The sequence below is a fragment of the Nannospalax galili genome, unplaced genomic scaffold, assembly GCF_000622305.1.
Source record: "Nannospalax galili isolate Female #2095 unplaced genomic scaffold, S.galili_v1.0 scaffold384, whole genome shotgun sequence".
In the NCBI taxonomy this organism is placed as follows: Eukaryota; Metazoa; Chordata; class Mammalia; order Rodentia; family Spalacidae; genus Nannospalax; species Nannospalax galili.
Genome location: NW_008352648.1, coordinates 2718534 through 2742528, shown reverse-complemented (window position 1 = coordinate 2742528; position 23995 = coordinate 2718534). Strand labels below are relative to the sequence as shown.

At 38.1% G+C, this 23995-nt stretch overlaps 1 protein-coding gene across 2 annotated transcripts in view; it reads right to left on the bottom strand.

Annotated features, from left to right (window-relative positions):
* The window catches only part of Btaf1 (B-TFIID TATA-box binding protein associated factor 1), a 112776-nt gene that overhangs the window by 42875 nt on the left and 45906 nt on the right, over nucleotides 1-23995 (bottom strand). For both annotated transcript variants that reach the window (XM_008849604.2, XM_029554328.1), the window contains exons 7-16: nucleotides 23816-23945; nucleotides 23314-23382; nucleotides 21773-21862; nucleotides 19045-19140; nucleotides 18777-18953; nucleotides 15899-16039; nucleotides 14495-14619; nucleotides 11370-11490; nucleotides 2224-2328; nucleotides 559-708 (exon numbers count right to left, since the gene is read on the bottom strand). In XM_008849604.2, the coding sequence (XP_008847826.1) occupies nucleotides 559-708; nucleotides 2224-2328; nucleotides 11370-11490; nucleotides 14495-14619; nucleotides 15899-16039; nucleotides 18777-18953; nucleotides 19045-19140; nucleotides 21773-21862; nucleotides 23314-23382; nucleotides 23816-23945 (1204 nt within the window). The remainder of the gene's footprint in view (nucleotides 1-558; nucleotides 709-2223; nucleotides 2329-11369; nucleotides 11491-14494; nucleotides 14620-15898; nucleotides 16040-18776; nucleotides 18954-19044; nucleotides 19141-21772; nucleotides 21863-23313; nucleotides 23383-23815; nucleotides 23946-23995) is intronic.

Sequence of the window (23995 nt, the reverse complement as noted above, 5' to 3'; positions counted from 1 at the left end):
GCACGCCTTTAATCCCAGCACTCCAGAGGCAGAGGCAGGTGGATCTCTGTGAGTTCGAGGCCAGCCTGGTCTATGTAGTGAGTTCAGGACAGCTGGGGCTACAGGGAGACCCTGTCTCAAAAAGATCAAAAAGACCAAAAAAACCCTAAAAACAATGAAAATTTTTTAACAAAAATGCTGTTATCATTCTAGTAAAATGTAGCTCCTTTTGTAAATTTTTTTTGGGGGGGGATCTTTTTGAGACAGGGTCTCCCTGTAGCCCCAGCTGTCCTGAACTCACTATGTAGGCCAGGCTGGCCTTGAACTCACAGAGATCCACCTGCCTCAGCCTCCTGAGTGCTAGGATTAAAGGCATGTGCCACCACACCCAGCTGCTCCTTTTGTAAAAATTTTAATGGATAAGGATTACTATCCAATTTATCAGAGTCTGAGAAAAGGATTTCTCATCAATATTAATGAAACTTCCATTAGAATAAAGCAACACCGGCTTCTTAAGTGGTTACTATGTAAGTATTTATGAGTTAAACATAAAAATACCTTATGTTTCTCTATACTTACCTTGGCTCTAGCTTTCACTTCTAGCAACATATTTAAATCAATTGGCAAATGAGAAGGCTGCATCATTAAGCAAAGCCAAGCACCCATCCATGGACAAGCAGCTGCTACCACATACTGAACTGAAGCCTTGCTCAATAGTTCCATCCATACCTATAGAGTGAAAGGGGAACATTAAAATGAAATTTTTCTATTAAGTGCTAACAAAACCTAAAATATACTTTTAGGGAAAATGAATTTGGGGAGGGGGGAAAAACATTAAATTTAAAACTCAACATAGGGGTTAGGTTTGAAATACTGTTTTTTGATAGGTTGATATACTACATGAAATAATGCAAAGGAAAGTTGTTTTTTGTTTTGTTTTAAAGGAATATAAGGGCTGGGGGGATGGCTCGGTGGGTAAAGGCACTTGCCACCAGGCCTGACAACCTAGGTTCCATCCATAGAACTCAAAAGGTAGAAGGAGAAAACCAGCTCCCCTTTCCTCTCTTCTCTTCCTTCCCTTTCCTTCTTTTGCTTTGTTTTTTAATACAGGGATTTTTGCTATGTGTCCCAGGCTGTCCTTAAATTCATTATATAACACAAACTGCCTTCAAACTTCCAGCAATATTCCTTCCTCAGTCTCCTGAATACTGGAATCACAAGCAACAGCCACCCCCTAGATCCTATTCTTAATCTTTTTTTTAATCTCTGTGTGTGTGTGTGTGTGTGTGTGTGTTGTATGCATGTGCATGTATGGGGGGTGGCATGAGTGGCATGGTGTATGTGTGGAGGTCAGAGGACAATCATGGGAGTAGGTCCTTGCTTTTCACGTTGTTTAAGGCAGGGTCTCACGCTTTCAGGGATTTTCCTGTCTGTCTACCATCAGACAGTTCCATCATATCCAACTTTATTTAGGTTCTAGGGTTTTGGACTCAGGTCCCCATCTCCTCAGACCCCCCAGATGCTGTTTTAAGTTTTTTTTTTTTAACATGAGTCTTTCCAAAAGTACTTAAAGCATTTGCCTACGGGCTAGAGAGATGGCTCAGCAGTTAAGAACACATACAACTCTTGCAGAGGAACCAAGTTCATTTCCCAACACCCACATCAAGAAGCTTACAACTATAAGTCCTGCTCCAGGGGATTCTGAGCCTCTGGCCTCCTTGGACCCCTGCATTCACTTGCACATACTTCCACACCAACACAGACAGACACACACACAATTAGAAATCAAATCAAATCTTTTAAGTAAAATGGTTGTCTACTAGGTGATAATAAGAAGAGGAAGAAACACAACCAAGCAGAACTTAACTATTACATTCCATAAGAAATCTGGATTCCTGCCTCATTTTGTAGGCGACCAGTCTCTTCAAATATCTCAGATGAGATGACTTAATTCCTTAAAAATCCATGATCAATAGCATAGAACTTATAGTTTGTTTGTTTGGGGGTTTTTTGTTTTTTTTTTTGGTCTTTTTGAGACAGGGTCTCCCTGTAGTCCCAGCTGTCCTGGAACTCACTATACAGACCAGGCTGGCCTTGAACTCACAGAGATCCACCTGCCTCTGCCTCCCAGAGTGCTGGGATTAAAGGCGTGTGCCACCATGCCCGGCTGAATTTACAGTTTTTAAATTTAAATCTGAAAACTTATTAGGAAAGGAAGAAAAGATATATTTATTCATCACGTACCTTGTGAATAAGGTCCAGAATTTCTTGGCTGCTTTCTAAAACACAAAACTGAAAAATGTGACGAAGCATATCAGACAGAATGGGTATAAGCCAAGATGAAGAGTTCTGAAAACAAACACAGAATCAAAGCTATAGCATGTGGTTCTTTGATGTCAGCTTACCTGAGGTACAAGTCAAATAACACAAACATTACCATGAAAACATTAAATGACTTTATCAAAAGATTCAATTTGTGATAAATTTTGTTAAGACATTCAGGCAAATTGTACTATATTTTACTATTGCAATGACTTGGAAAATATGTAATACAGGAAAGCTGGAAGGAGCATCATTATCCCAACATCACATTTTCTCCATGTAAGCTGAAAATATATCTTCCATATAGAACCATGCTATAACCAGCAGTGTCTTCAGTTATACCTTTTAATACATCATTGCTTTACCAAGAAAATTTTGGAAATGACAAGATTACTGCTGCTGTACTAAAAGATCAGAGTTTATGTTCTAGTACTCACCAGGAATGTAAAGAACCTAGAAAATTAAACTGAATTCACTACAAACCTTAGACATATTCTTATTTTGTATTATGTCAGGAACATTTTGAAAATTTGGTGAAAACTGTGCTCAATCTTCTTAGAAAACCACGTGTGTGTGTGTGTGTGTGTGAGAGAGAGAGAGAGAGAGAGAGAGAGAGAGAGAGAGAGAGAGAGAGAGATTGCTTCCAATTTCAGGGGATTCAGCAAAAAAGAATTTCAACCTAAGGGATTTCTCAACAGTTCAAAAGCCTACCTTTATCAAGCAACCAAACAGTACTTAACCAATTACCTATTGTGTTCACAGAATTCTCAGAACAAGGAACAAGCTGTCATTGCTGTTCAAACAATTAAAAGCTCACTGAATAGGACTAAATATCATAAAAGTTCTAGCACTAGTTCACAATGCCTATCATCCATCTCCCACCATGTTTTTAACTTTTTTTTAAATTTTATTTTATGTGTATGCGTGTACTGCCTGCATCTAGGTAAGTGAACCCATGTTGTGCAATGCCCGTGGAGGTCAGAAGAGGCTGTCCGATCCCCTGCAACTGGAGTTACAGACTGTTGTTAGCTGTCATGTGGGTGCTGGGATTCGAACCTGGGTCTTCTGCAAGAACAACCAGTGTTCTTAACCACTGAGCCATCTCTCCAGCCCCCCATCATGTTTTCTTGTAAAAAAAATTACAGTGTGTGGAAGGAAATGAGAAATTTGAAATTTTTAACTGAATTTCAAAAAAAAGTCTAATGCTCAAAACACCATTTTTTAAAATTAGCTATAATTTTATAGCTAATGGAAAACAGCTATAAGATCAGAGACAAAATGACAGAATGAGATCAGAGTTCAATGTTCTTCTGTGGTGGTTTGAATGAAAATGTCCCTCATAGGTTCCACATATTTGAATGGTTGGCTCGAGTTGGTTGGTGCAGTTTGTGGAGGTTTAGGAGGTATGGCCTTGCTGGAGGAAGCATGTCAAGAGGTGGGCTTTTGGAGTTCATTGCCATGTCCCATTTCCAGTCTGTTTTTCTGCTTCCTATGTCTGTTTGAAGACCTGAGCTCTCAGCTTTCTGTTTAAGCTACCTCCTGCCATGATGAACTCTTATCCCAAATAAACTCTTCCTACTCATGACAGGTACTTCAACAAATTTACATTAACTATTACATGGACAACTGCAACCCAAATGAGAGTGAGCTCTTGTTTTAAGGAGACTTTAAATTTTTTGTTTCTGTTAAACAATAAAATAATAAATTATGTCAACATTAACAAGTACTTCCTAGGCCTTTACTTTTTTGTATTTAGAAAGAGGGATGGTGCTTGTGTTAACTAGGAAATGACTGGCAGCTATCCAGTGTATGAGAGGGGTTAGGAAGTCTCTTCCTAACTACTTTATTCAGATCAATGTTCCCTCTTGTGATTTGTCTTCCGGAGACTCAGAATAAGGAAGGTTGGCAGAGAACAGAAATAAGACTACTAGACATTTCACTGTGCTTTAAAATCAAGGCAAGATTTCCAGCCTCTACAGCTTCACACTGCCTTCCATCAGATCAATTTTCTTTTACTTCCTCATTAGTGCCATCATGCTCTCTTGCCTCTGACCCTTCTCCTATTTTTCAACTAGCTAAAGCTCCTGTATCCTTCAGATCTCAGACAAAACTTCATCTTTGGCAGGATGCTTTGTGTGATCATTCACCCACTTCACCAGCTAGGAACTATCCAGTATCTTCCACTTTTCCTACTAGATACCTATCCTACTCTGATATAGTTGTTAAGTGTCTTCTCCTGTTTTACTACACAAAAGCAAAGGCTTACCATTAGCTAGAAAACCGAAAAAACAAAGTAGGTTCTTAATCATTACCCATTTGCCCATGGAAATGGTCCAAAATTTATATTTATAAATTGTATTTATAGGATTGAACCCTATATTTTAATAGGAAGTGCAAAAATATACAAAAGTTTCCACAATTGTGACATGATTTTAAAAATTAACCTATAGCCGGGCGTAGTGGCACACGCCTTTAATCCCAGCACTCAGGAGGCAGGCAGATCTCTGTGAGTTCAAGGCCAGCCTGGTCTATATAGTGAGTTCCAGGACAGCTGGGGCTACAGGGAGACCCTGTCTCAAAAAGACCAAAAAATAAAAAAATAAAAATAAAAAATTAACCTAATGGGGTTCAGAAAACTTCTGGTAGGGGTAAACAAAGGAGTGCTTGGAGAGTTCTGTGCCTGGAGAGAGCAGGAAAGCTCAGAGCACTTCCCTCCCACACTCTGTTCTGCATATGCATCTCTTGTATTTGGTGGCTCATAAGCTATACTCTCTACAATGAGCCAGTAACTAACTAAGTAAAGAAAGCTTTTTAGAGTTGAGTGGTCCAATTACTGAACCTGAGGAGGGGGCTATAGGAGTCTTCAACTTACAGCTGGTTGATCAGAAGTACCAGAGGGTCAAGAGTTGCAAATGGTATCTACGAAAAAGACGGAACCCTTTAACTTATGGAATTTGACACTAACTCCAGATAAAGTGTCTCAATTAAATGAACTGTATGGCACCCATATGGTATTCAAGGAGTTGGAGAACAACCAGAATAAGCAAAACCCCCACGTTTAGTGTCAGAATACTGTGCTCTGCAACAGCTTAGCACTTAGCTCCCTAACTAGCAGAAATGGCATTTTACTTTGGCAGAATCTTACAACTATCCCTTTGCTGGGCCTCCTCTCTTCTCTGCCATGAAAGATTGCCACAAAATAGGTGGCTATGGAAAAAGTAGCAATCTGATAATCATGACCACAAATTCCCAATTCCTGCCTGCAGACAAATATCATTTCTACTTGTATGTCAAAATGTTCTTAAGCTGCAAGGTCAGGAAAAACATACAATTTAGTGAATCACACTGAGTTCACTACTTTGCTCTAAACTTTATTTTGATCCACTATCAAAGGGGAAAAAAAAAACTTGATCCTTCATAAAGTATAGCCAACACCTAATTATGCTAACATGTCTTTGTTTCCTTCTCTTTGCATGTGTATATTACATTCTCTAACATCCTGGATTAAAATGCCTCTATTTCCAATTCTCTCTCACGTGTATCTTTCTATGATTAAACCTGCCTTTCAGATAAAAGATATTAACAAATGAAATTTCAGAATGAATTAAAAAGTAACTACAATGTAAATGGCACAGAAAAGCTTACCCAGTCAGTAGACCATAACAAAACAGGAGATTAATGTCATAAGAGGATATCTGTCTAGATCATAGAGTAAAGTTCTGGCTCTAACAGTTCCTGACCCTCAACACTAATTAGCTCACTGGTACACAAACATTCACAGGTATGCTGTGGAATTAAAATATCAACAGTTTCTGGCTAATGAGACACTATGAAAAAGAAAAACAAATGGAAAATTCTTTCACATAAGTTAGCAAGTTATTGGTTTAGTAAAAAAGTTACATTTTGACCATAAGTTCATGTCATGTCCCCTCAGAAGGTAGGCTTTCTATTACTTTGAACATATTAGCATAATACACCAATGAAGACATAGAAATTAAAAATTTTCATGACTATAATGGTACGCCACAGGGAAATATAACAGAAATAAGATTATATGTGGCTCTATGAGGACACTTAATTGCATCCCATAGTCATAACGGAATAAATTTGAGAATAAGGACAATTTCTTATACTCTTTTTAAAAATTTATTTTATTTTATTTATTATTTTTATTTGTATTGTCTGCATGTATATGAGTGTACCCGTGTTGTGCAATGCCACAGAGGTCAGAAGAGGACTCCAGATTCCCCTGGAACTGGAGTTAAGGATGGTTCACAGCCGCCATGTGGGTGCTGGGAATTGAACCTGGGTCCTCTGCAAGAGCAGTCAGTGCTCTTAACTGCTGAGCCATCTCTCCAGCCCCTATTTATTTATTTATTTTTTTATGTGTACAAATGTTTTGCCTGCATGTGTGTAAGTGCACCCATGTCATGCAATGCCCACAGAGATCAGAAGAGGGTGTTGGGATTCCCTGGAACTGGAGTTATGGACGACTGTTAGACACCAAGTGAATGCTGCGAATCCAAACCAGGTCCTCTGCAAGGGCTCTTAACTGCAGTCAGTGCTCTTAACCACTGAGCCATCTCTCAGTCCAATTTCTTATAGTCTTGCACTTTCAGGGGCAAAACAAAAAAATTACTAAAGATAATCAGAATAGTTATAAGTGAACAGAAGAATCAATCTTTCTAAAGCAAAGTTTAACTCCACCAAATTACTCTGGAATTGCTCAGAGTGGTGGCTGGGTATGTGAGAAGCTGAAACCAGAACACAGCTACTGCTAACTCAGATACTAGGTTAATTTTCTCACTCTGTCCTTAAACTCGCTTCATATTCCGAAGTGGGAAAGCAACTCAAGAAAGATGCAACCTATTAGGTTTCTTTATAAAATTTAGGTCAAGGCTGAAAGTCAGCTAGACTTCTATCTGAATTTGAATTAAGCTACTTTCTGTGAACTGTGTCACCTATGTGAACTTGACAAAGTTTCTTAATTTTTGGTCATCTGCAAAATATCAATTGTAGTAGCCACCTCCTTATAAAGTAGGTAGCATAGTTCCCAGCATAAAGCGAACCCCAGTAGTTTAGAGTATTACTTTCAAATACCATTCCTATACCACAGAACATAAACAAGATTTCCAAATAATAAACAATTTGCATAAATGTATTTTACTCTTTGTACTATTCTGTATATTTGTAAAGCATTAACATTCCCAAAGTGCCTTCATTTATCTCATTTGATTCAAAATTCAGAGAAACACTGCAGAGATTTAACCAATGTTCAAAAAAAAAAAAAAAAAAAAACTTATCAACATCATGATAAAACAGTAGAGCCAAAATTAGAAAACGATCTTTTCATTACACCACTGAAGATATAACAACAGTGACAAAAGCTCTAGCTGACTGTTTTTTATGCTATACTTGCTTCCACATTAAGAATTCTAATATGGAGACATGGCTCAGCAGTTAAGAGCACTGACTGCTCTTGAAGAGGACCTAGATTTGATTCCCAGCACCCACATGGCAGCTAAAAACTGTCCTTAACTCCAGTTCCAGGGGAATCTGAAGCCCTATTCTGACCTCCGTGGCATTGCACGACATGGGTACACTCACATACATGCAGGCAATACACTCAGACACATAAAAATAATAAATAAAACATTTTTTAAAAAAAGAATTCTAATAACACTATGATCAAAGACAAGAAAGCAGATCAGAAAAAGGAAGGTAAGTTAAATTAATGGTAGATTTTATCATGGCCTCAGGTCTATCATCTCACATATAAATATCTTGGAACCAAATGTGCTCAGAATATCTCTCTCTCTCTCTCTCTCTCTCTCTCTCTCTCTCTCTCTCTCTCACACACACACACACACACACACACAAAATATATCAGTCAGTCACGGAAACTGAAGGAGCTTTGAGGCACCAAGGATTTTCACTCGTTCCCGGAAGAAAAGGTAAACAAAGGATGAAAGAGAGCTGACATTTGTCTGTCTGTAAACCTATAGGAAGAGTGATGAGTCATATGCAAAGATATTCTGACTCCAGGGTATAGATAAGGAAATAAGATTGGTAAGAGCCAGATATCTGAAGACCAATAAATGCAGAAGTCTAATGAAACAGGAGTCAAATTCTAATACAATAGACAATATCAAGTTACTCACCAGCTTAAAAGTAACTGAAGCTGCCAGGAATGGTGGTGGACATCTTTAATCCCAGCACCCAGAAGGCAAGAGGCAGGTGGATCTCTGTGAAATTGAGGCCAGCCAGGTCTATATACTTCCAGGCCAACTGGGGCTACAGGAGAGCCTACCTCAAAAAGACCAAAAACTAAAAATAAAATAACTGAGGCTATGGTTCCCCACTGGAGAAAGGAAGGTAATAGTTTTATAAACATCATGAGAGAAGAAAGTAGGTAAATTAGAAAATAGGTTAACCACATGTGGTAGTACATGTTTATAATCCCACACTTATAATCCCACAGAAGGTTGAGACAAGAAATTTGGGGCAAGTCTGGGCTATATAGCAAGACCAATTCTAAAACAATGAATAACAAAAAGACTACATATTTAAAAAAAAAAAAAAAAAAAAAAATACCAAATTAAAAAAAAAAAAAAAAAAAAAAAAGTTCCTTTTCCTGTTGCCATGATAAAAATACCCTGACAGACTCAACTTAAGGGAGAAAAGATTTTGGTTCACAATTTGAAGCTCACAATTTGGGCTCACAGTCCACTATGGCAGGGTAGTAAAAGCAGCAGAAGTTTGAAGTAGCTAGTCATATTGAATCCAAGCAAGAAGCACAGAGCACATAAGAAAATGCCAAAATTTTAATTAAGATAAAAATTAAATAAAGCCGGGCATGGTGGCGCACGCCTTTAATCCCAGCATTCAGGAGGCAGAGGCAGGCGGATCTCTGTGAGTTCAAGGCCAGCCTGGTCTACATAGTGAGTTCCAGGACAGCTGGGGCTACAGGGAGACCCTGTCTCAAAAAATAAATAAATAAATAAGTGTTAGAATTTGTAATTAAGGCTAGGTGTGGTGGTACACACATTTAGTCCCAGCACTGAGGAGGCAAAGGCAGGCAGATCTCTGTGAGAGGCTAGCCTAGTCTACATAGTGAATTCCAGGCCTGTGGGGGATACAGGGAGACCCTGGCTCAAAAACAACAGCGCCCCCCCCCAAAAATTTGTAATTAAAAAAAAGCAGAGAGCAGTGAATGAATGTATCCTGGTGCTCAGCTTTTTATTTATTTATGTTTCTGGGGGGCTTTTTGTCTTTTTGAGACAGGGTCTCCCTGTAGCCCCAGCTGTCCTGGATCTCACTATGTAGACCTGGCTAGCCTTGAACTCACAAAGATCCACCTGCCTCTGCCTCCCAAGTGCTGGGATTAAAGGCGTGCGCCACCACGCCTGGCTTTTTGGGTTTTTTTGTTTGTTTGTTTGGTTGGTTGGTTGGTTTTTGTATTTTTTATTTTATGTGTCTGAATGTTGTGCTGTATGTGTGTAAGTGCACCTGTGGTATGCAATGCCCAAGGACAGAAGAGGGCATTGGATTCCCTGGAACTGGAGTTACGGACAGTTGTTAGCCACCATGTGGGTGCTGGGAATTGAACCCGGGTCCTCTGCAAGAGCAGCCAGTGTTCTTAACCACTTAGCCATTTCTCCAGCCCTTACTTTTTCCATTTTTTGGTCTAGAGACCAGTCAAAGAACGATGCCACTCATGCTGGACAGGTCTTCCTACCTCAATTAACATAATACTCCCCCCAAAATGTTCAAAAGTCATTCTCTCAGGTGATTGTAGATTTTAGCTAACTGACAACACTAACAATTGAGCAAGGGAGGAAGACAGAGAAGGAGTCAGGGAGGGAGGCAGAGAGGGAAAAAAATGAGGAAGGAAAAAAAGATATGAGGACTTGGAGAAGTTTGTCTCAAACCTCTTGAAGTCAATTTAAGAATATTTACATCAGAAACATTTAGGCAAAAATCACCAAACTACAGAAAAGCTAAAATGAAAAATAGGAACAATTCAAGCCAGCTTTCATGTCAACCCACAACCAATGAATGGAGAATTACAAAACAGACCTGACAGTTTTTCTGCAGAGAAGATTTTAATTAAAGAAAATTAAAAGGCTAATACAAAACAAGATTCATAGATGTTTACTTACAGAAGTGTAACACACTATCATGCTGTATATTAAAGCAAATCTTATTCTTAATTCACACAGAAACAAATGGTTAGTGAACACAAGAGACATTCATGCAAGTATCTATTGTCTAAAACTATCAACTACTCTTCTTTAAAAGCAAATGGCCCAAATTTTAATCCCAGCACTCAAGAGGTAGAAACAGGCAGATCTCTTCGAGTTTGAGGCCAGGCTGGTCTACATAGCTAGTTCCAGGCCAGCTGCAGCTAAAAGGAGACCCTGTCTCAAAATAAACTTAAAAAAAAAAAAAGAAAGAAACTGGCAAAGTATAAATCCTTATTAGTACCTCTTACTATTTTTTTTTTCTGACAAATTTTGTTCAATCTTTAGAATTCTTTCAAAAACAGGAATGTGAAGCTTTTCATAAACAGGACTCAACTCATGAGCTCTGTGGGCATTTCAATGTGTGGCTAATGTAGTATGTGATCCTTGGATATACATGCTCCCAAGATAGTAAATTTTAAGGGGAGATAAGAGGTTGGGAATTTAGTAGCTGCTCTTTGAAGAATTTTACTTCAGAGCTTCCAATGCAGCCTTTATAACCTGGGATGGTTTCTGCCAATCACCCATTGGCCATAAAAAGCAAGTAAAGACTAATAAGTCTTCTGTAGGAAGGGATTATTCAATCATTGATTCACTCAACAAGTATTTATTCCAGGTTCTGAAAATACAACCTACAGCAAAATACAAAAATATACCTGCCCTCATGGTCAGCACACTGTTAAGTTTCTGTGGTCAGCACACACCTTCTACTCTGCCCAGCATTCTGATCTTCTGCTGTGTGGCAAAGGCGAGCCAATGATCTGGTTTATTTTATAGAATTAATTTATAGAAGTTTTCAGACTGTTATATATATTCAGTTCTTACCTGGTCCTGTGTTGATAATAACGTAAATAGAGTTTCCAATGCTGCTCTTCGAACGGAAGATATAGTGTGATGCAAAAATGGCCAGACACGTGGGACTAAAACTGTGAGTGACTGTTGAATACTAATAAAGAAGACACAAATTAATCTTACCCATTCTCAGTTGAAACTCCATAAATACATTATCTAAATCACTGTCATGTGGTCCTAGTGATGCTGACATCATCTCTTTTTAATAAATAAGATGATCCAATTTTCATAAGCATTCACTTAACACCCTCATTCAAAAATGTTATTATAACACCAAGAGGCAGAGAAAATTCAGCTAGTAATGAAAGGTAGAAATTAATTTTAGGTTTCTCTATGGAATTAATGCTATGAATTATCCTCATCCAGTTAAAATTTTCCAATATATCTGCACTTAACTGTTCTTACCAGAAAAATGGGAAGTATATCCTACCTACACAATCAGGTTTAACCTCAATGGGCAGATATAACTTTTATTTCCTTTTCAGGCCATCTCAGGTGAGCAAGAGGTTACGATATGATAGTAGTTTTGAAATCTGTCATCCTGGCTTAGCATGTACAGGATAGAAGACTCAAATTTCTTCTTTCTCAGATTAGATTTAAATGGGAATGGGAAGCAAGCAAAGCCAAGTCTAGGCTAGCTTGAACCACAGCATTCCTGTCACATCCACTAGCCATTTACAAGTTACCTAGAATTAGGAAATGGTTCATATGTAGCATTTGACCTACATACCTCTATTTTTTTTTGGTCTTTTTGAGACAGGGTCTCCCTGTAGCCCCAGCTGTCCTAGAATTCACTATGCAGACCAGGCTGGCCTTGAACTCAGAGATCCGCCTGCCTCTGCCTCCCAAGTGCTGGGATTAAATGCGTGCACTACCATGCCCCGCCTATACCTCTATTTTCAAAAAGGAATCTGCCAGTGTTACTACTGATATGTTCATCTTCTGTGCTTCTTCAGAAGAGCTATCTTTTAATACTTACAAAGTATGTGTGTGTAAATATTACATCTTGCACTTAATTTACACATTTAGTAAGTTCATTTTAAAAATTCTAATTTAAACACATGCACACGCAGACATAAGAGAGACTCATTACATAAAAAGCATTATGACAAAGACTTGTTAATAGTGTAATTGTTCATGCTCCAAATGACATGCTGCATTTATTCTTACATAAGCTGGAAGTATCTGCCAATTACCACAACATATGAAGCAAATTTTCTAATAAGGCAATTTTGAAACAAAAACAAAAAGGATGGAAACTACATTACTCCACATTGGATTACCAGAATTTTCATTACATTGGATCATTTTCTTACATTATCTAGTTTTTTATATCTACTAAAGCCCACAGGTCAAACCTATAGACTTTCTTCTTTTTCTTTTGGAGACAGGGACTCCTCCCTGTAGCCCTAGTTGGCCTGGAACTGGCTATATAGACAAGGCTGGCCTGGACCTTACAGGAATCCACCTACTTCTGACTCCTGAGTGCTAGGATTAAAGGCATGTACCACCACCTCTGGCAAAGCCCTGTGTCAGCTCAAGGAGAGCTGATACGTAAACTCACTTAATTCTTACAAATTTTATTAGTAATAGAAGCATGTAAAAAGTAGAAAACCCCATATACGTATTACCACTTTAGTTGTTCTACTGCTTCTACAGGTAACTATTTTGTTATTCCTACTTGAACATTGTTCTACCAGCCTCAATTTTGTATCAAAATATGACTATCAGTAATATATGAAGAACACGCTTTTCATACATGCTTGAATTTCACTGGAAATGCTCACTCATATACCACAAATTCTTTAAAAATCATAATCATATAAATTTCCATTAAATACCTTCACTAAAAAGCTAAGAGCTATAATTTCGTTATCAGTGAATTTTTTTAAAAAGTTGTACAATTTTTTTTCTGTAACATCAAGGATACTATTAATAGAAACAATAACATTCAGAGCAAGTCGTAACAGATAGGGAACACCTTAAGTTTTGCATCCAGTATTAGAACTGGAAAGGCAGTAACAGTTTTTGGTATATGTTTTGGGCTCCATCAAAGAGCTGCCTTTGAGTATATTTCATTATGATATGTTTCCTTTCTGACTAGTAATCACTGAAATAAAGAATAAAAATTGAAGACATGAACATTACAAAGAAAAAGTTCACAAGGGAGGGGGCAAGTCTTAAAAAAATATAAACTAAGCCAGGCGTGGTGGTGCACACCTTTAGTCCCAGCAGAGGCAGGGGGATCTCTGTGAGTTCAAGGCCAGCCTGGTCTACATAGTGAGTTCCAGGACAGCTGGGGCTACAGGGAGACCTTGTCTCAAAAAGACCAAAAAAATAAAAAATAAAAAATAAAATAAACTGATGTTAAATTTTAAAGCCTTTATTCTGGAGCCAGCATAGGAAATAATATGAAATGATCACATTTTTAAAATAAGCTATTTTAGATCCACGAGATAATGAACTATTAAAAAAAAAACAACAAAAAACCTCAACCCAATTTAATCCTAGCTCTCAGGAGGCAGAGGGAGGCAGGTGGATCTCTGTGAGTTCAAAGTCAGCTTGATCTAGTAATGGGTTCCAGGTCAGCCAGGGCTATATTTTGAGGCCCTGTCTCAGAAATCAAAACAATAAACAAACAAAATCAAGGGAAAAAAAAAATCCTCAATCCAAGATTAAGGAAAAATTATTTGGGGTGGCGGGCAGATACTAGGGTTAAATTCTGGGCCTCATACCAGATAATCTTCCACGAAGTTCCAACCCCAGCCCCTTAAAATAACCTTCCTGCTTCAAGTTTCAAGTGTCCTAGTGGCTAGAATGAAGGGGGGGAAAAAAAAAAAACATGGCCTCCAGTGTCCTCAACTTACAGTACTATCCTTAAAGATGCTAATAGCCAATATTCTGTTTTATGTAAAAAACTTAGCAATTAAAAACAGTACTATACAGAGACACAAAATACGTCCCTCTAGGAAAGTGATTTCAGGGCATTTTAAATGATATAAACAGTCATGAAAAGACTGAATATTTTGTTTCAGTTTAATTATCTGGAAAGTTATATAAAGGCTTTTTATTCTATATCATTAATAAGAAATAATTACCTGCATTGTTGGACCTGAGGGTAAGTTAACAAAGATGAAAGAAGAGTCATAATACTATTTGTTGAAGCTGTTAGATCATCTAATTCCAGAAGAGCATCCCATAAGGTATTTATGATTGAGGGTACCTGTAAGATCAATATTTAGGAAAAGTTATTATTTTATATAATAAATGCATAAGCCTGCCCAATTACATTCTAAATGCTACTATTGAGTAAAAACATATCCAATGGATATGGACACTGCCAGTTTTAAGCAAAGTTACAGAGAGGACATTATTTGCCATTAACAATTCTACCCTCTTTTTCATGCCATTCAACTCTTAATTTTGTCATTTCCTCCCTAACCAGATTTATACTGGGCAGGATAATTCACAAAATAAAATAGTCAATATGCTATTTTATGTAAAAAACTTAACAACTGAAAACAGTATCAGAGACACAAAATATTAGCTAATAGCCAATAGTCTATTTTATGAAAAAAACTTAACTGAAAACAGTGCTACACAGAGACACAAAATATGTCCCTCTAGGGAAGTGATTTCAGGGCATTTTACATGATATAAATAGTCATGAAAAAACAAATTTAGTTTTTGAGCTCATAAAATACGGCTGGTTGCACCTTTTTTTTTTTTTTTTGAGACAGGGTCTCCCTATAGCCCCAGCTAACCTGTAACTCACTATGTAGACCAGACTGCCCTTGAACTCACAAAGTTCTACCAGCCTCTGCTTCCTGAGTGCTCAGATTAAAGCTGTATGCCACCAAGGTAGCTGGCTGCACTTTTAATTTCATGTTCTGGGTTTGATGAAATAGAATGGTCGCTAAATTTTAAGTCTCTTATGAATGACAAGAGATTGGGGCTGGACAGATGACTCAGTGGTTAAGAGCAATGGCTGTTCTTACAGAAAAACCGGGTTTGAATCCCAGCATCCACATGGTGGCTAACAACTGTCTGTAACTCCAGTTCCAGGGGATCGAATGCCCTCTTTTGTCCTCCATGGGCACTGAATGACACAGGTGCACTTACATACACGCAGGCAATACACTCATACACATCAAATAAAAATAAATACATAAAAAATTGAAAAAAAAATGAGAACAGGTTAAAAAGCTAGGAAATAAAAATTTTAAACTTCACTCTAAAAATTAAGAGTAAACTTAAAAAACAATAGCTGTTTTTTCCTCAAGGAAAGTCTCTGCATATTATGTACATGAAGGGAGGCAGACACAGGCACAATTCATTCTTCCTAGAGACAATATAATCAAATTTACATGCACTAGAGGGATGCTTGTCAAAAAATGTGGGAATTAAAAGTACTCAATGTTTTTCTTAACATTCTATATTCCAAATGTAACCATGCTCTACAGGAAAAAAAAAAAAAAAACACTGAAAAACTTTTACTATACCTTTTGTGTCTGAAGATACACAAGGCTTTCTACTACAGGCACTAATGATGCTGCAGCAACAGCTCTGACATCATCATCAAGGTCCTGGAGTCCTTCAATTATTCGAGTTAAAACTTTGGGCAATAAAGTATTAATTACATCCTGTAAAAGAGTATGTCAAAACACACAAATTTTCTATGGTATAATTACTGTGATCAAACATTTGTATTAACTTTGTCATATAAAAGAATATATTACAATACTCATGTATTTATTATTTTTATTTTATGTGTATGAGTATACTGCCTGCATGTATATGAGTGTACCCATGTACAATGCCACGGAGGTCAGAAGAGGGCTTCATATTCCCCTGGAACTGGAGTTAAGGACAGTTTGCAGCTGCCATGTGGGTGCTGGGAATCAAACCTGGGTCCTCTACAAGAGCAGTCAGTGCTCTGAACCACTGAGCCATCTCTCCAGCCCCTACTTACATATTTTTAAAAGAATTATATAAACAGAAAGATAAATCAGTGAAAGGCTACATTTAAATAATCCCACTTGAGAAAGATTCTAAATATTTTATCAAAGATATCAAGTACTAGCTGGGTATACCTTTAATCCTAACCCCCCCACCCCCACCCCCACCAGGTGGACCTCTGTGAAACTGAGGCCAACATGGGATGATCTACATAGAAAGTTCAGGCCTGTCTTAAAAAAAAAAAAAAAAAAAATTAAATCAAGTACTGGGGCTGGTGAGATGGCTCAGCAGTTAAGAGCATTTCCTGCTCTTGCAGAGGCACTGGGTTCAGTTCAAACACTATTAAGATGTTTTCCATTCTTTCTTCTACAGATAGAAAATAAGTCTTGTTTGAAGACTAAAAGGGCAAGGAAGCCAGGCATGGTGGTATATACCTTTAATCCCAGCACTTGGGAAGCAGAGGCAGGTGGATCTCTTTGAGTTCAAGGCTAGCATGTCTCCAGAGGGAGTTCTAGGCCAGTCAGGGCTACAAGGAGACCCTGTCTCAAAAAGATTAAAATAAAGGGGGGCGGGGTATGGGGAGGCAAAGAAAATCAAGGAAGGAAGCAAAAGGGGAAAGAGGTGAAAAGCTTCTGTCTATAAGCAGAAGTTCCAAGGTAATGTTTCAGTGTCGGCAGTTTTAAAAACAAAAGAAAAAAACCACCTTAGGACTAACTTCAAAAGGTAAAGAGAAAGCCTTTAGAGAATGGGAGGTTAATTCTTGGATTACTGAGCAAAAGAACAGAGGAAAAGCTAACCCAAAGCATTAAGTAGTCATAATGGAATGTGAAATAAGCAGGACCATCTCTAAGATCCAACAATGCTGGCCCAATCTAGAAAATATTCACGAAAATTACACTGGTAAAAGAAAAGATTCAGCCCTAGTTTCTCTCTAGCTCCTTGTTTGTTTTTTAAATTAATTTGTTTTTTTTTATTTTATGTGTATGCACATATTGCCTGCATGTAGGTAAGTGCACTTGTGTCATGCAATGCCGGTGGAGGTCAGAAAAGGCTGTCAGATCCCCTGGGACTGGAGTTACAGATGACATGTGTGGTGGGATTCGAACCTGGCAAGAACAACCAGTGTTCTTAACTGCTGAGCCATCTTTCCAGTCCCTCTAGCTCCTTGTTTATCTCATTACTTTCACTTTCTTTAAAAAAAATTTTTTTAGGAAGGTCTTATGTACCCCAGGTTGTCCTATCTAGCTAAGGATGACCTTGAACTTCTGATTCTCTTGCCTCCATCCCTCCCGACCTGTGCTGGGATTCCAGGTATGTGCAACCAGATTTATCCTATTATTTGGTAAGGACCAAACCTAGGGCTTTATACATGCCAAACAAGCACTCTACCAACTAAGTTACATCTCTAGTCCAACTTCCACATTTCTTTCTTTCTCCTGAACATGAACACTCTGCTATCACCATCATCTCCAGGGTAAAAGCAACTATCTGTGGAAATCCATGATTCTGTAAAGAGCTCCGGGGGGAAATATGAAGGAGACGTTTTACCAATATTTCATAATATAATTCTGAGCCAATTTTTCCACAAACCTGTTGCATGTGTATAGAGTACTCTTTTATTTATTTTCATAATTTATTTTTAAAGAGACAAGGTCCCATATACCTCAGGCTGGAGGACCAGGAATTTGAAACTGGCCTTTGATAGCACAACCATAACATGTTTGACTCCAAGTGCTTGGATTGCCAAGTCTGGGCCACTACACCTGCCTTGTTTTATCGTTTTAGCACTCAACTTAGTAAAAGATTTAGGAGTTATAATTAAATAGGCTTTTATGGGTCAACCTAAGAACCCAATTGCTAGCCATGACATGATAAACACTGTATCAAAATTTTCAGTAAGCTACTACAAGAACATTAATGCTTATAAGTAGGAGACTGTATGTATGTCTGTATTTTATCCTAGAAACAAACAATGGATTATAAGACATTCTACTAAAAAAAGAAAGAAATCGTATTAACCCTAACTACTTTTATAACCTTGAACAAGGCTTCAACTTTTTGGAATTTGTGTCCCTTTGTGAAAAATGGTTAATATTACCCGTATTATCTTTTTATAATTCTTTTTTTTAAAAGATATTTATTTTTAATGTTTATGAGTGTTATGCCTACATGTAAGTGCACCTGTGTTGTGCAGGGCCCTTGGAGGACAGAAGAGGGCATTAGATCCACTCTCGAAGTGGAGTTATGGACAGTTACTAGTCACCATGTGGGTACTGGGATATGAACCCTGGTCTTCTACAAGAACAACCAGTGCTCTTAACCGCTGAGCAATCTCTCCAGCCCTTATAATCCTTCTTATAAAGGAAAAATAAGACTGAAAAAACCCTGACATATGCTTTAAACACAAAGTATTTTATTTACCTGACGAACTGCCAGAGCATATTTTATTCCCAGCAGACCACCATGTCTAACTTCCCACTGCTCTTGGGTAAGTAATTTCAGCAGCACATCCACTGTCTTATGAACTCCTGTCTCATTCATGTGTTTTAAAACCACACCTAATGTTTGAGCACAAGTTTCACGAACTGGTGCTACAACCTATAGAACAGAAAGAAAGAAGTCATGTATAGAGAACATTTATTTTGTAGAATTTGCAATTTGGGTAAATCTTCACTCAGATGTTACTTACTTCATCAGAAACAAAGTCTCCAAATCTGTCCAATGCAAAAACACAAAGGAGTCTAATAACTAAGTCCTCCAACCACTCTTGATGCTGCTGAATCATCTATTAAAAAATAATCAGTTTTTGGTAACAGATAAAATCCAACTTTGTACTAGAGGGAAAGGGTGAAGATCTTAAGTCCAAAATAAAAAATAAAATACTGGGACAGATTATTTTAGCATTCTTTCTGTACCCTCTTCCATGATGTTTCCTGACTTTGGATATGGGGCTTGACATCTTTCTTTTTAAAATATTTATTGAATTTTTGTGTGTTTCAAACATAAAATCAACTTTATACCCCCTTCCCCCTTCCCCTTCGGCACCCTCCCATAGCCCCACCACTGGAGCTCATACATTCTGCCATTTGTATTAAGGCCAACTATGTAAAGTTAGTGCCTTGAGCTGTCCCTCAGTGCAAGTTCATCCACCAGGGTTGAGTCAGCCTATCTAGTTTCTCCCTTCAAGATCAGATCTTCCTCACCCAGCAGTAATCAGCTGCCAATTACTCTTTGACTAAGATTGGGGCTTGCTGTTCATTTCCTCAGTTCTGTGCTGGTTTTTTGTCTGTGTAAGTTTGCATGGGTCTTGTGCATGCTGACACCATTGCTGTAGGTTTGTATGACAAGGGTCCCAGGTGCCTATGGGACTATTTCCATATGATCATGCACCTCCTCCCTGGCCCCTACAATCTTTCACCCCCTCTTCTGCAATGGTCCCTGAGCCCTAGGTGGGTGGACCTCAACATAGGAGTCCTGTTCAAGGACCCACACTCTGCAGACTCTTATTTTCTGCTTTTTGGCCATTTGTGTTCCTGGCCCTCTGTTCCATGAGGGAGCTTAAGTGATCAGAACCGAAAGATGCATTAGTGTTCTCTTCATCCCTTGTTCTATGTTCCGTGAGTCTTAGGCGTAGAGGATGCATCCTAGATGTGCCACTTAGGCTTGGGCAATTTACAGAGAATCTCTATGTGTGACCAGTGGTATAACTGTAATAATCTCTGTCTGTTGAAAAAGAAGCTACTTTGATGGATAGTGATTGGGATACGTGTCTGTAAATTTAAGGATCCATGTTTTGCACATAGTAAGAAATTACATTTATCTAGGGATATGAGAGTTGGGTTTTCTCTAAGATCTATGAGCTCGCCAGTTATGTGTATTTGGCCAAGTTTATAGTACCAGACATGAGTTTCCTCCCACTGAGTGGGCTTTAAGTCCAATTAGGCAGCTGTTGATTACCCCCAAGATAAAAGTGCCATACTGCACCAATGTTGTTTGTTGTGCTCGTCATTGATGTGGTTTTCAGGCCTTGAAGCCAGAGTTGGACCATCGACTGATGTTCTCCATTATCAGTTTGCATAGTGCTCTCCAAAGCTATGAGAATTAGCTTTCAGGGGAAGTGACTTCCAGGTCAGTTCCAGCTCCACTGCTCCAAATCCTGTGTTCAAAGTATGTCCTGTCTTCAGCAATAGGGTCTTACCATCAAGTTCTGGGAGGCAATTAAGGACTGTGGCAATAACCCGTGTAATTTTGGGAGTCTCTTGGACTACCCTGGTCAACAACTCAAAGGAAGGTTTCTCCTGTCTGGCACTATTTATTGTTATATAGCCTTCAGCTACACCCACGGACTCATATAGAGATATTGCATGTGTAATTTTGCAGTAGGTTTTTGGCCTAATACAATTCCCTCTGGCTTTTTATACTAGCTAGGCACTATTTATCTCTCCTCTTTCTCTCCATGTCTTATCCTTCCTCCCCACCCTCCCCATTTAAAGTGTCCCCATTTCTCCTTTGATAGCTTCTGTCTGCTATAGTCCCACCTCTACTGAGCTCATTCTTCCCCTTTATTCCCATAGTTCTTTGTATAGCCCTTCTCCCCCGAATCCCCCCAACCACCTCCTTTTTACAAATTTCTCTCTTAGTAACATCTTTCTCCTACTATTCTTCTCTCTCAGGTTCCTTAATTCCATTTACCTCCCTGGTTCCCTTCCACATTCCTGGTTCCTGCAGTTACATCAGGATACACACTCACTTAAAAGGATTTGATGCTAGGATCCACAAATGAGGGAGAACATATGCCTTTTGTTTTTCTGAGTCTGTGTTATTTCACTTAGTATAACAATTTCTAAATCCATCCATTTACCTGAAAATTTTATTATTTCATCTTTCTTAACTGCTGAGTAGAGAACTCCATTGTGTAAATATACTACATTTTTGTTAATATTTACTATTTTTAAATGTGTCCATGTTTTCTTTCATGGTTATATTTAGAGATACTATATTGAAATTCTCATATTCAGATTCTATTTTGTCACTTATTCTGCTAAGGTTACTCTGGTTTCAAGTCTTTCTAGCTCCTATTTGCCATCTATCCTATTATCAGTATCTTTTGCCGTATCAACCATGTTGCTCAGTGACCATTACCATTTTATTCACCTTCCCTAACTCTCCAGTTCATTATATCCTACTCGGTGCTCTTCCTTCTACAACTCTGTCCTCTCAAGGTTTCTGAACATGCCTTTTCCCTGAATTCATTTATGTATTAAACTTCTATCATCCTTTCTTTCTAACCTCTTCATACTTCTTCCTTACTGACCTCTTATTCTTATTTCATGATACATAACTCATTATTTCCCCAAACTGGGAAAAGAGACCAACTGCTAAAACGTGGTAATTAACCCTGGCTTTCATACACTTACTTCTTCTAAAGTGCTGTCTCCCATTTTACCACCACTTTTCCCATGAGCTTTAAGAATTTCTCTAAGTCCAGTGCCTGCCCCATGTCGAACCTAAAAAGAACCAAGAAGCAAATGTCAGAAATTAAATGTTTAAAAGATGCTAAATTCAACTTTTCTTCAATATGAACACATCTTCTAATCAGTGTTGGTGTTACAAACATTTTTACTGGGATACTAAGAAACTAAAGTAAGTGGCACCTTCTAATATGTTTTTCTTCAACTATCCAAGACAAATTTTATATGTATAATTTCACAACTTTTTTGGTTATATGGAATATTTTTAAATTCAAGCAAGAAAACAGTTACTCTGAAACCTTGAGATACAAATCCTCCAACTCTCACTCACCTAAACTCTACCTATATTGTTCCACAACAAGGGAAAGAAATTGTCATGTATTTTCTTTATAGCCTAGACACCAGTACTTTTTAAATACATGCATAAAAATACATCAAAGGTGGCTGGACATGTTGGCACAGACCTTTAATTCCAGTACTTGGGAGGCAGAGACAGGCTGATCTCTGTGAGTTCAAGGCCACCCTGGTCTTCATAGCAAATCCTGGCCAGCTGTGACTACAGGGAAGCCCTGTCCCAAAAAGACTTTATTTGAGCTAAGACTTAAATAACTTTAAAAAGCACAACAGGTTTTAATCTTTTTCTTTGCTATTTTTCTTTTCCTCTCTCTTTCTCTTTCCATGCTGGGGATCAAACCCAGGACCTCTTATATGCTAAGCAAAGGCTATACCAATGGGCTACACCCCTAGGTCCCAAGCAGGTTTTTGTTTAATTCAGGGCCACCTAAAGGGAGACAGGATAGTTTGAGACTAGTAACACAATAATTCAACTACGGGCTTCACTTTGACTTCTCTTACAAACTGGGACTTGTTAGAGATACTCTTTGAAAAAATACTTCTGGGACTAAGAAGCTGGTTTAGAAATTACTGCCTCACCACCTCCTCCTTTTTTTTGGTGTCAAAGTTTGAACCTGTGGCCTTGTATATGATAAGCATACGGTTTTCTACACCTGAAACATACCCCCAGGCCCTGAAATTACTGTTCTTGGTCAATCAACACTGTTCACTATAGGCTGGATAAGGTGGTAGACATTTGTAATCCCAGTACTCAGGAGGCTAAGGCAGGTATATCACATATTGCAAGACAGCCTGAACTACAAAGAGACTGTTAAGCCACCAGCACCCCAAAAGCTGTCTATTTCCAAAGGAAAAGAAGTAATTTTTACTGTTTGTGAGAAAAATACAATGCTATTTTACTGTAGCAAAAAGTATGAAAAGAAACAATTTGCTTCAGAATATTATTAAAAGGATAGGAAAGGTCTTTTTAAAAAAGTCTAACAATCTCTATTTAGAAGTCAATATAATATGCTCTAAGTCCTGAGAAGGACCCAAAAGAATAGGGATCCTGACAAAGTATACTGCTTCTGACATTGCTTCTTGCATTAGCACAAAAAATGGAGTGGAGAGGAACTATAATGAAGCCGTCTTACCTCCCAGGAGGGATTAAAAAGGTCATTGCATAGTTCTTCACAAAAGCTTTCCAAAGGCCATTCATTTGTCTGAATAAGAAAGACGTAATTACTACTAATTCAGAGGGTTTACTTTTTGCTAACAATTTAAGAAATTCAATAAAGTATGATTATTTGTAGCTCTAGCAATAACTATGCTTTAAATTTCTTAATTTATTACTAAAAAAATGTGTAAGATATTTACTGATAAAATTTCTCGATTGACAAATTATTCAATATTCTCCACTGACACATTAGTTTAGGAAAATTATAGGAGTTGGAGAGGTGGCTTGGTGGTTACAAGCATTTGTTGACTTTGGAGACCTGGGTCCAGTTCCTACCACCCACGTGTGGTGGCCCACAGCCACGTATAACTCCAGGTCCAGTGGATCTAATACCCTTTTTGACCTCCATGAGCACTTGCATGCATATATACACACATACACATAAATAAAAGAAAAATTACAAAACAATTTCAATATACCTCTTCAATTAAGGAAGAACATTCTGGAATATTATCAATCAAGACTTTGGAATCATTTGCAGTCTGATTAATAACAACATTTGCTAATTTCCGTCTCTTTTCTTCTGGCTCTCCATCAGTGCTATCATTGCTAAAAAAGAAGTTGCCAATTTAAAAAATAAGTAAAGGACAATATGCAGG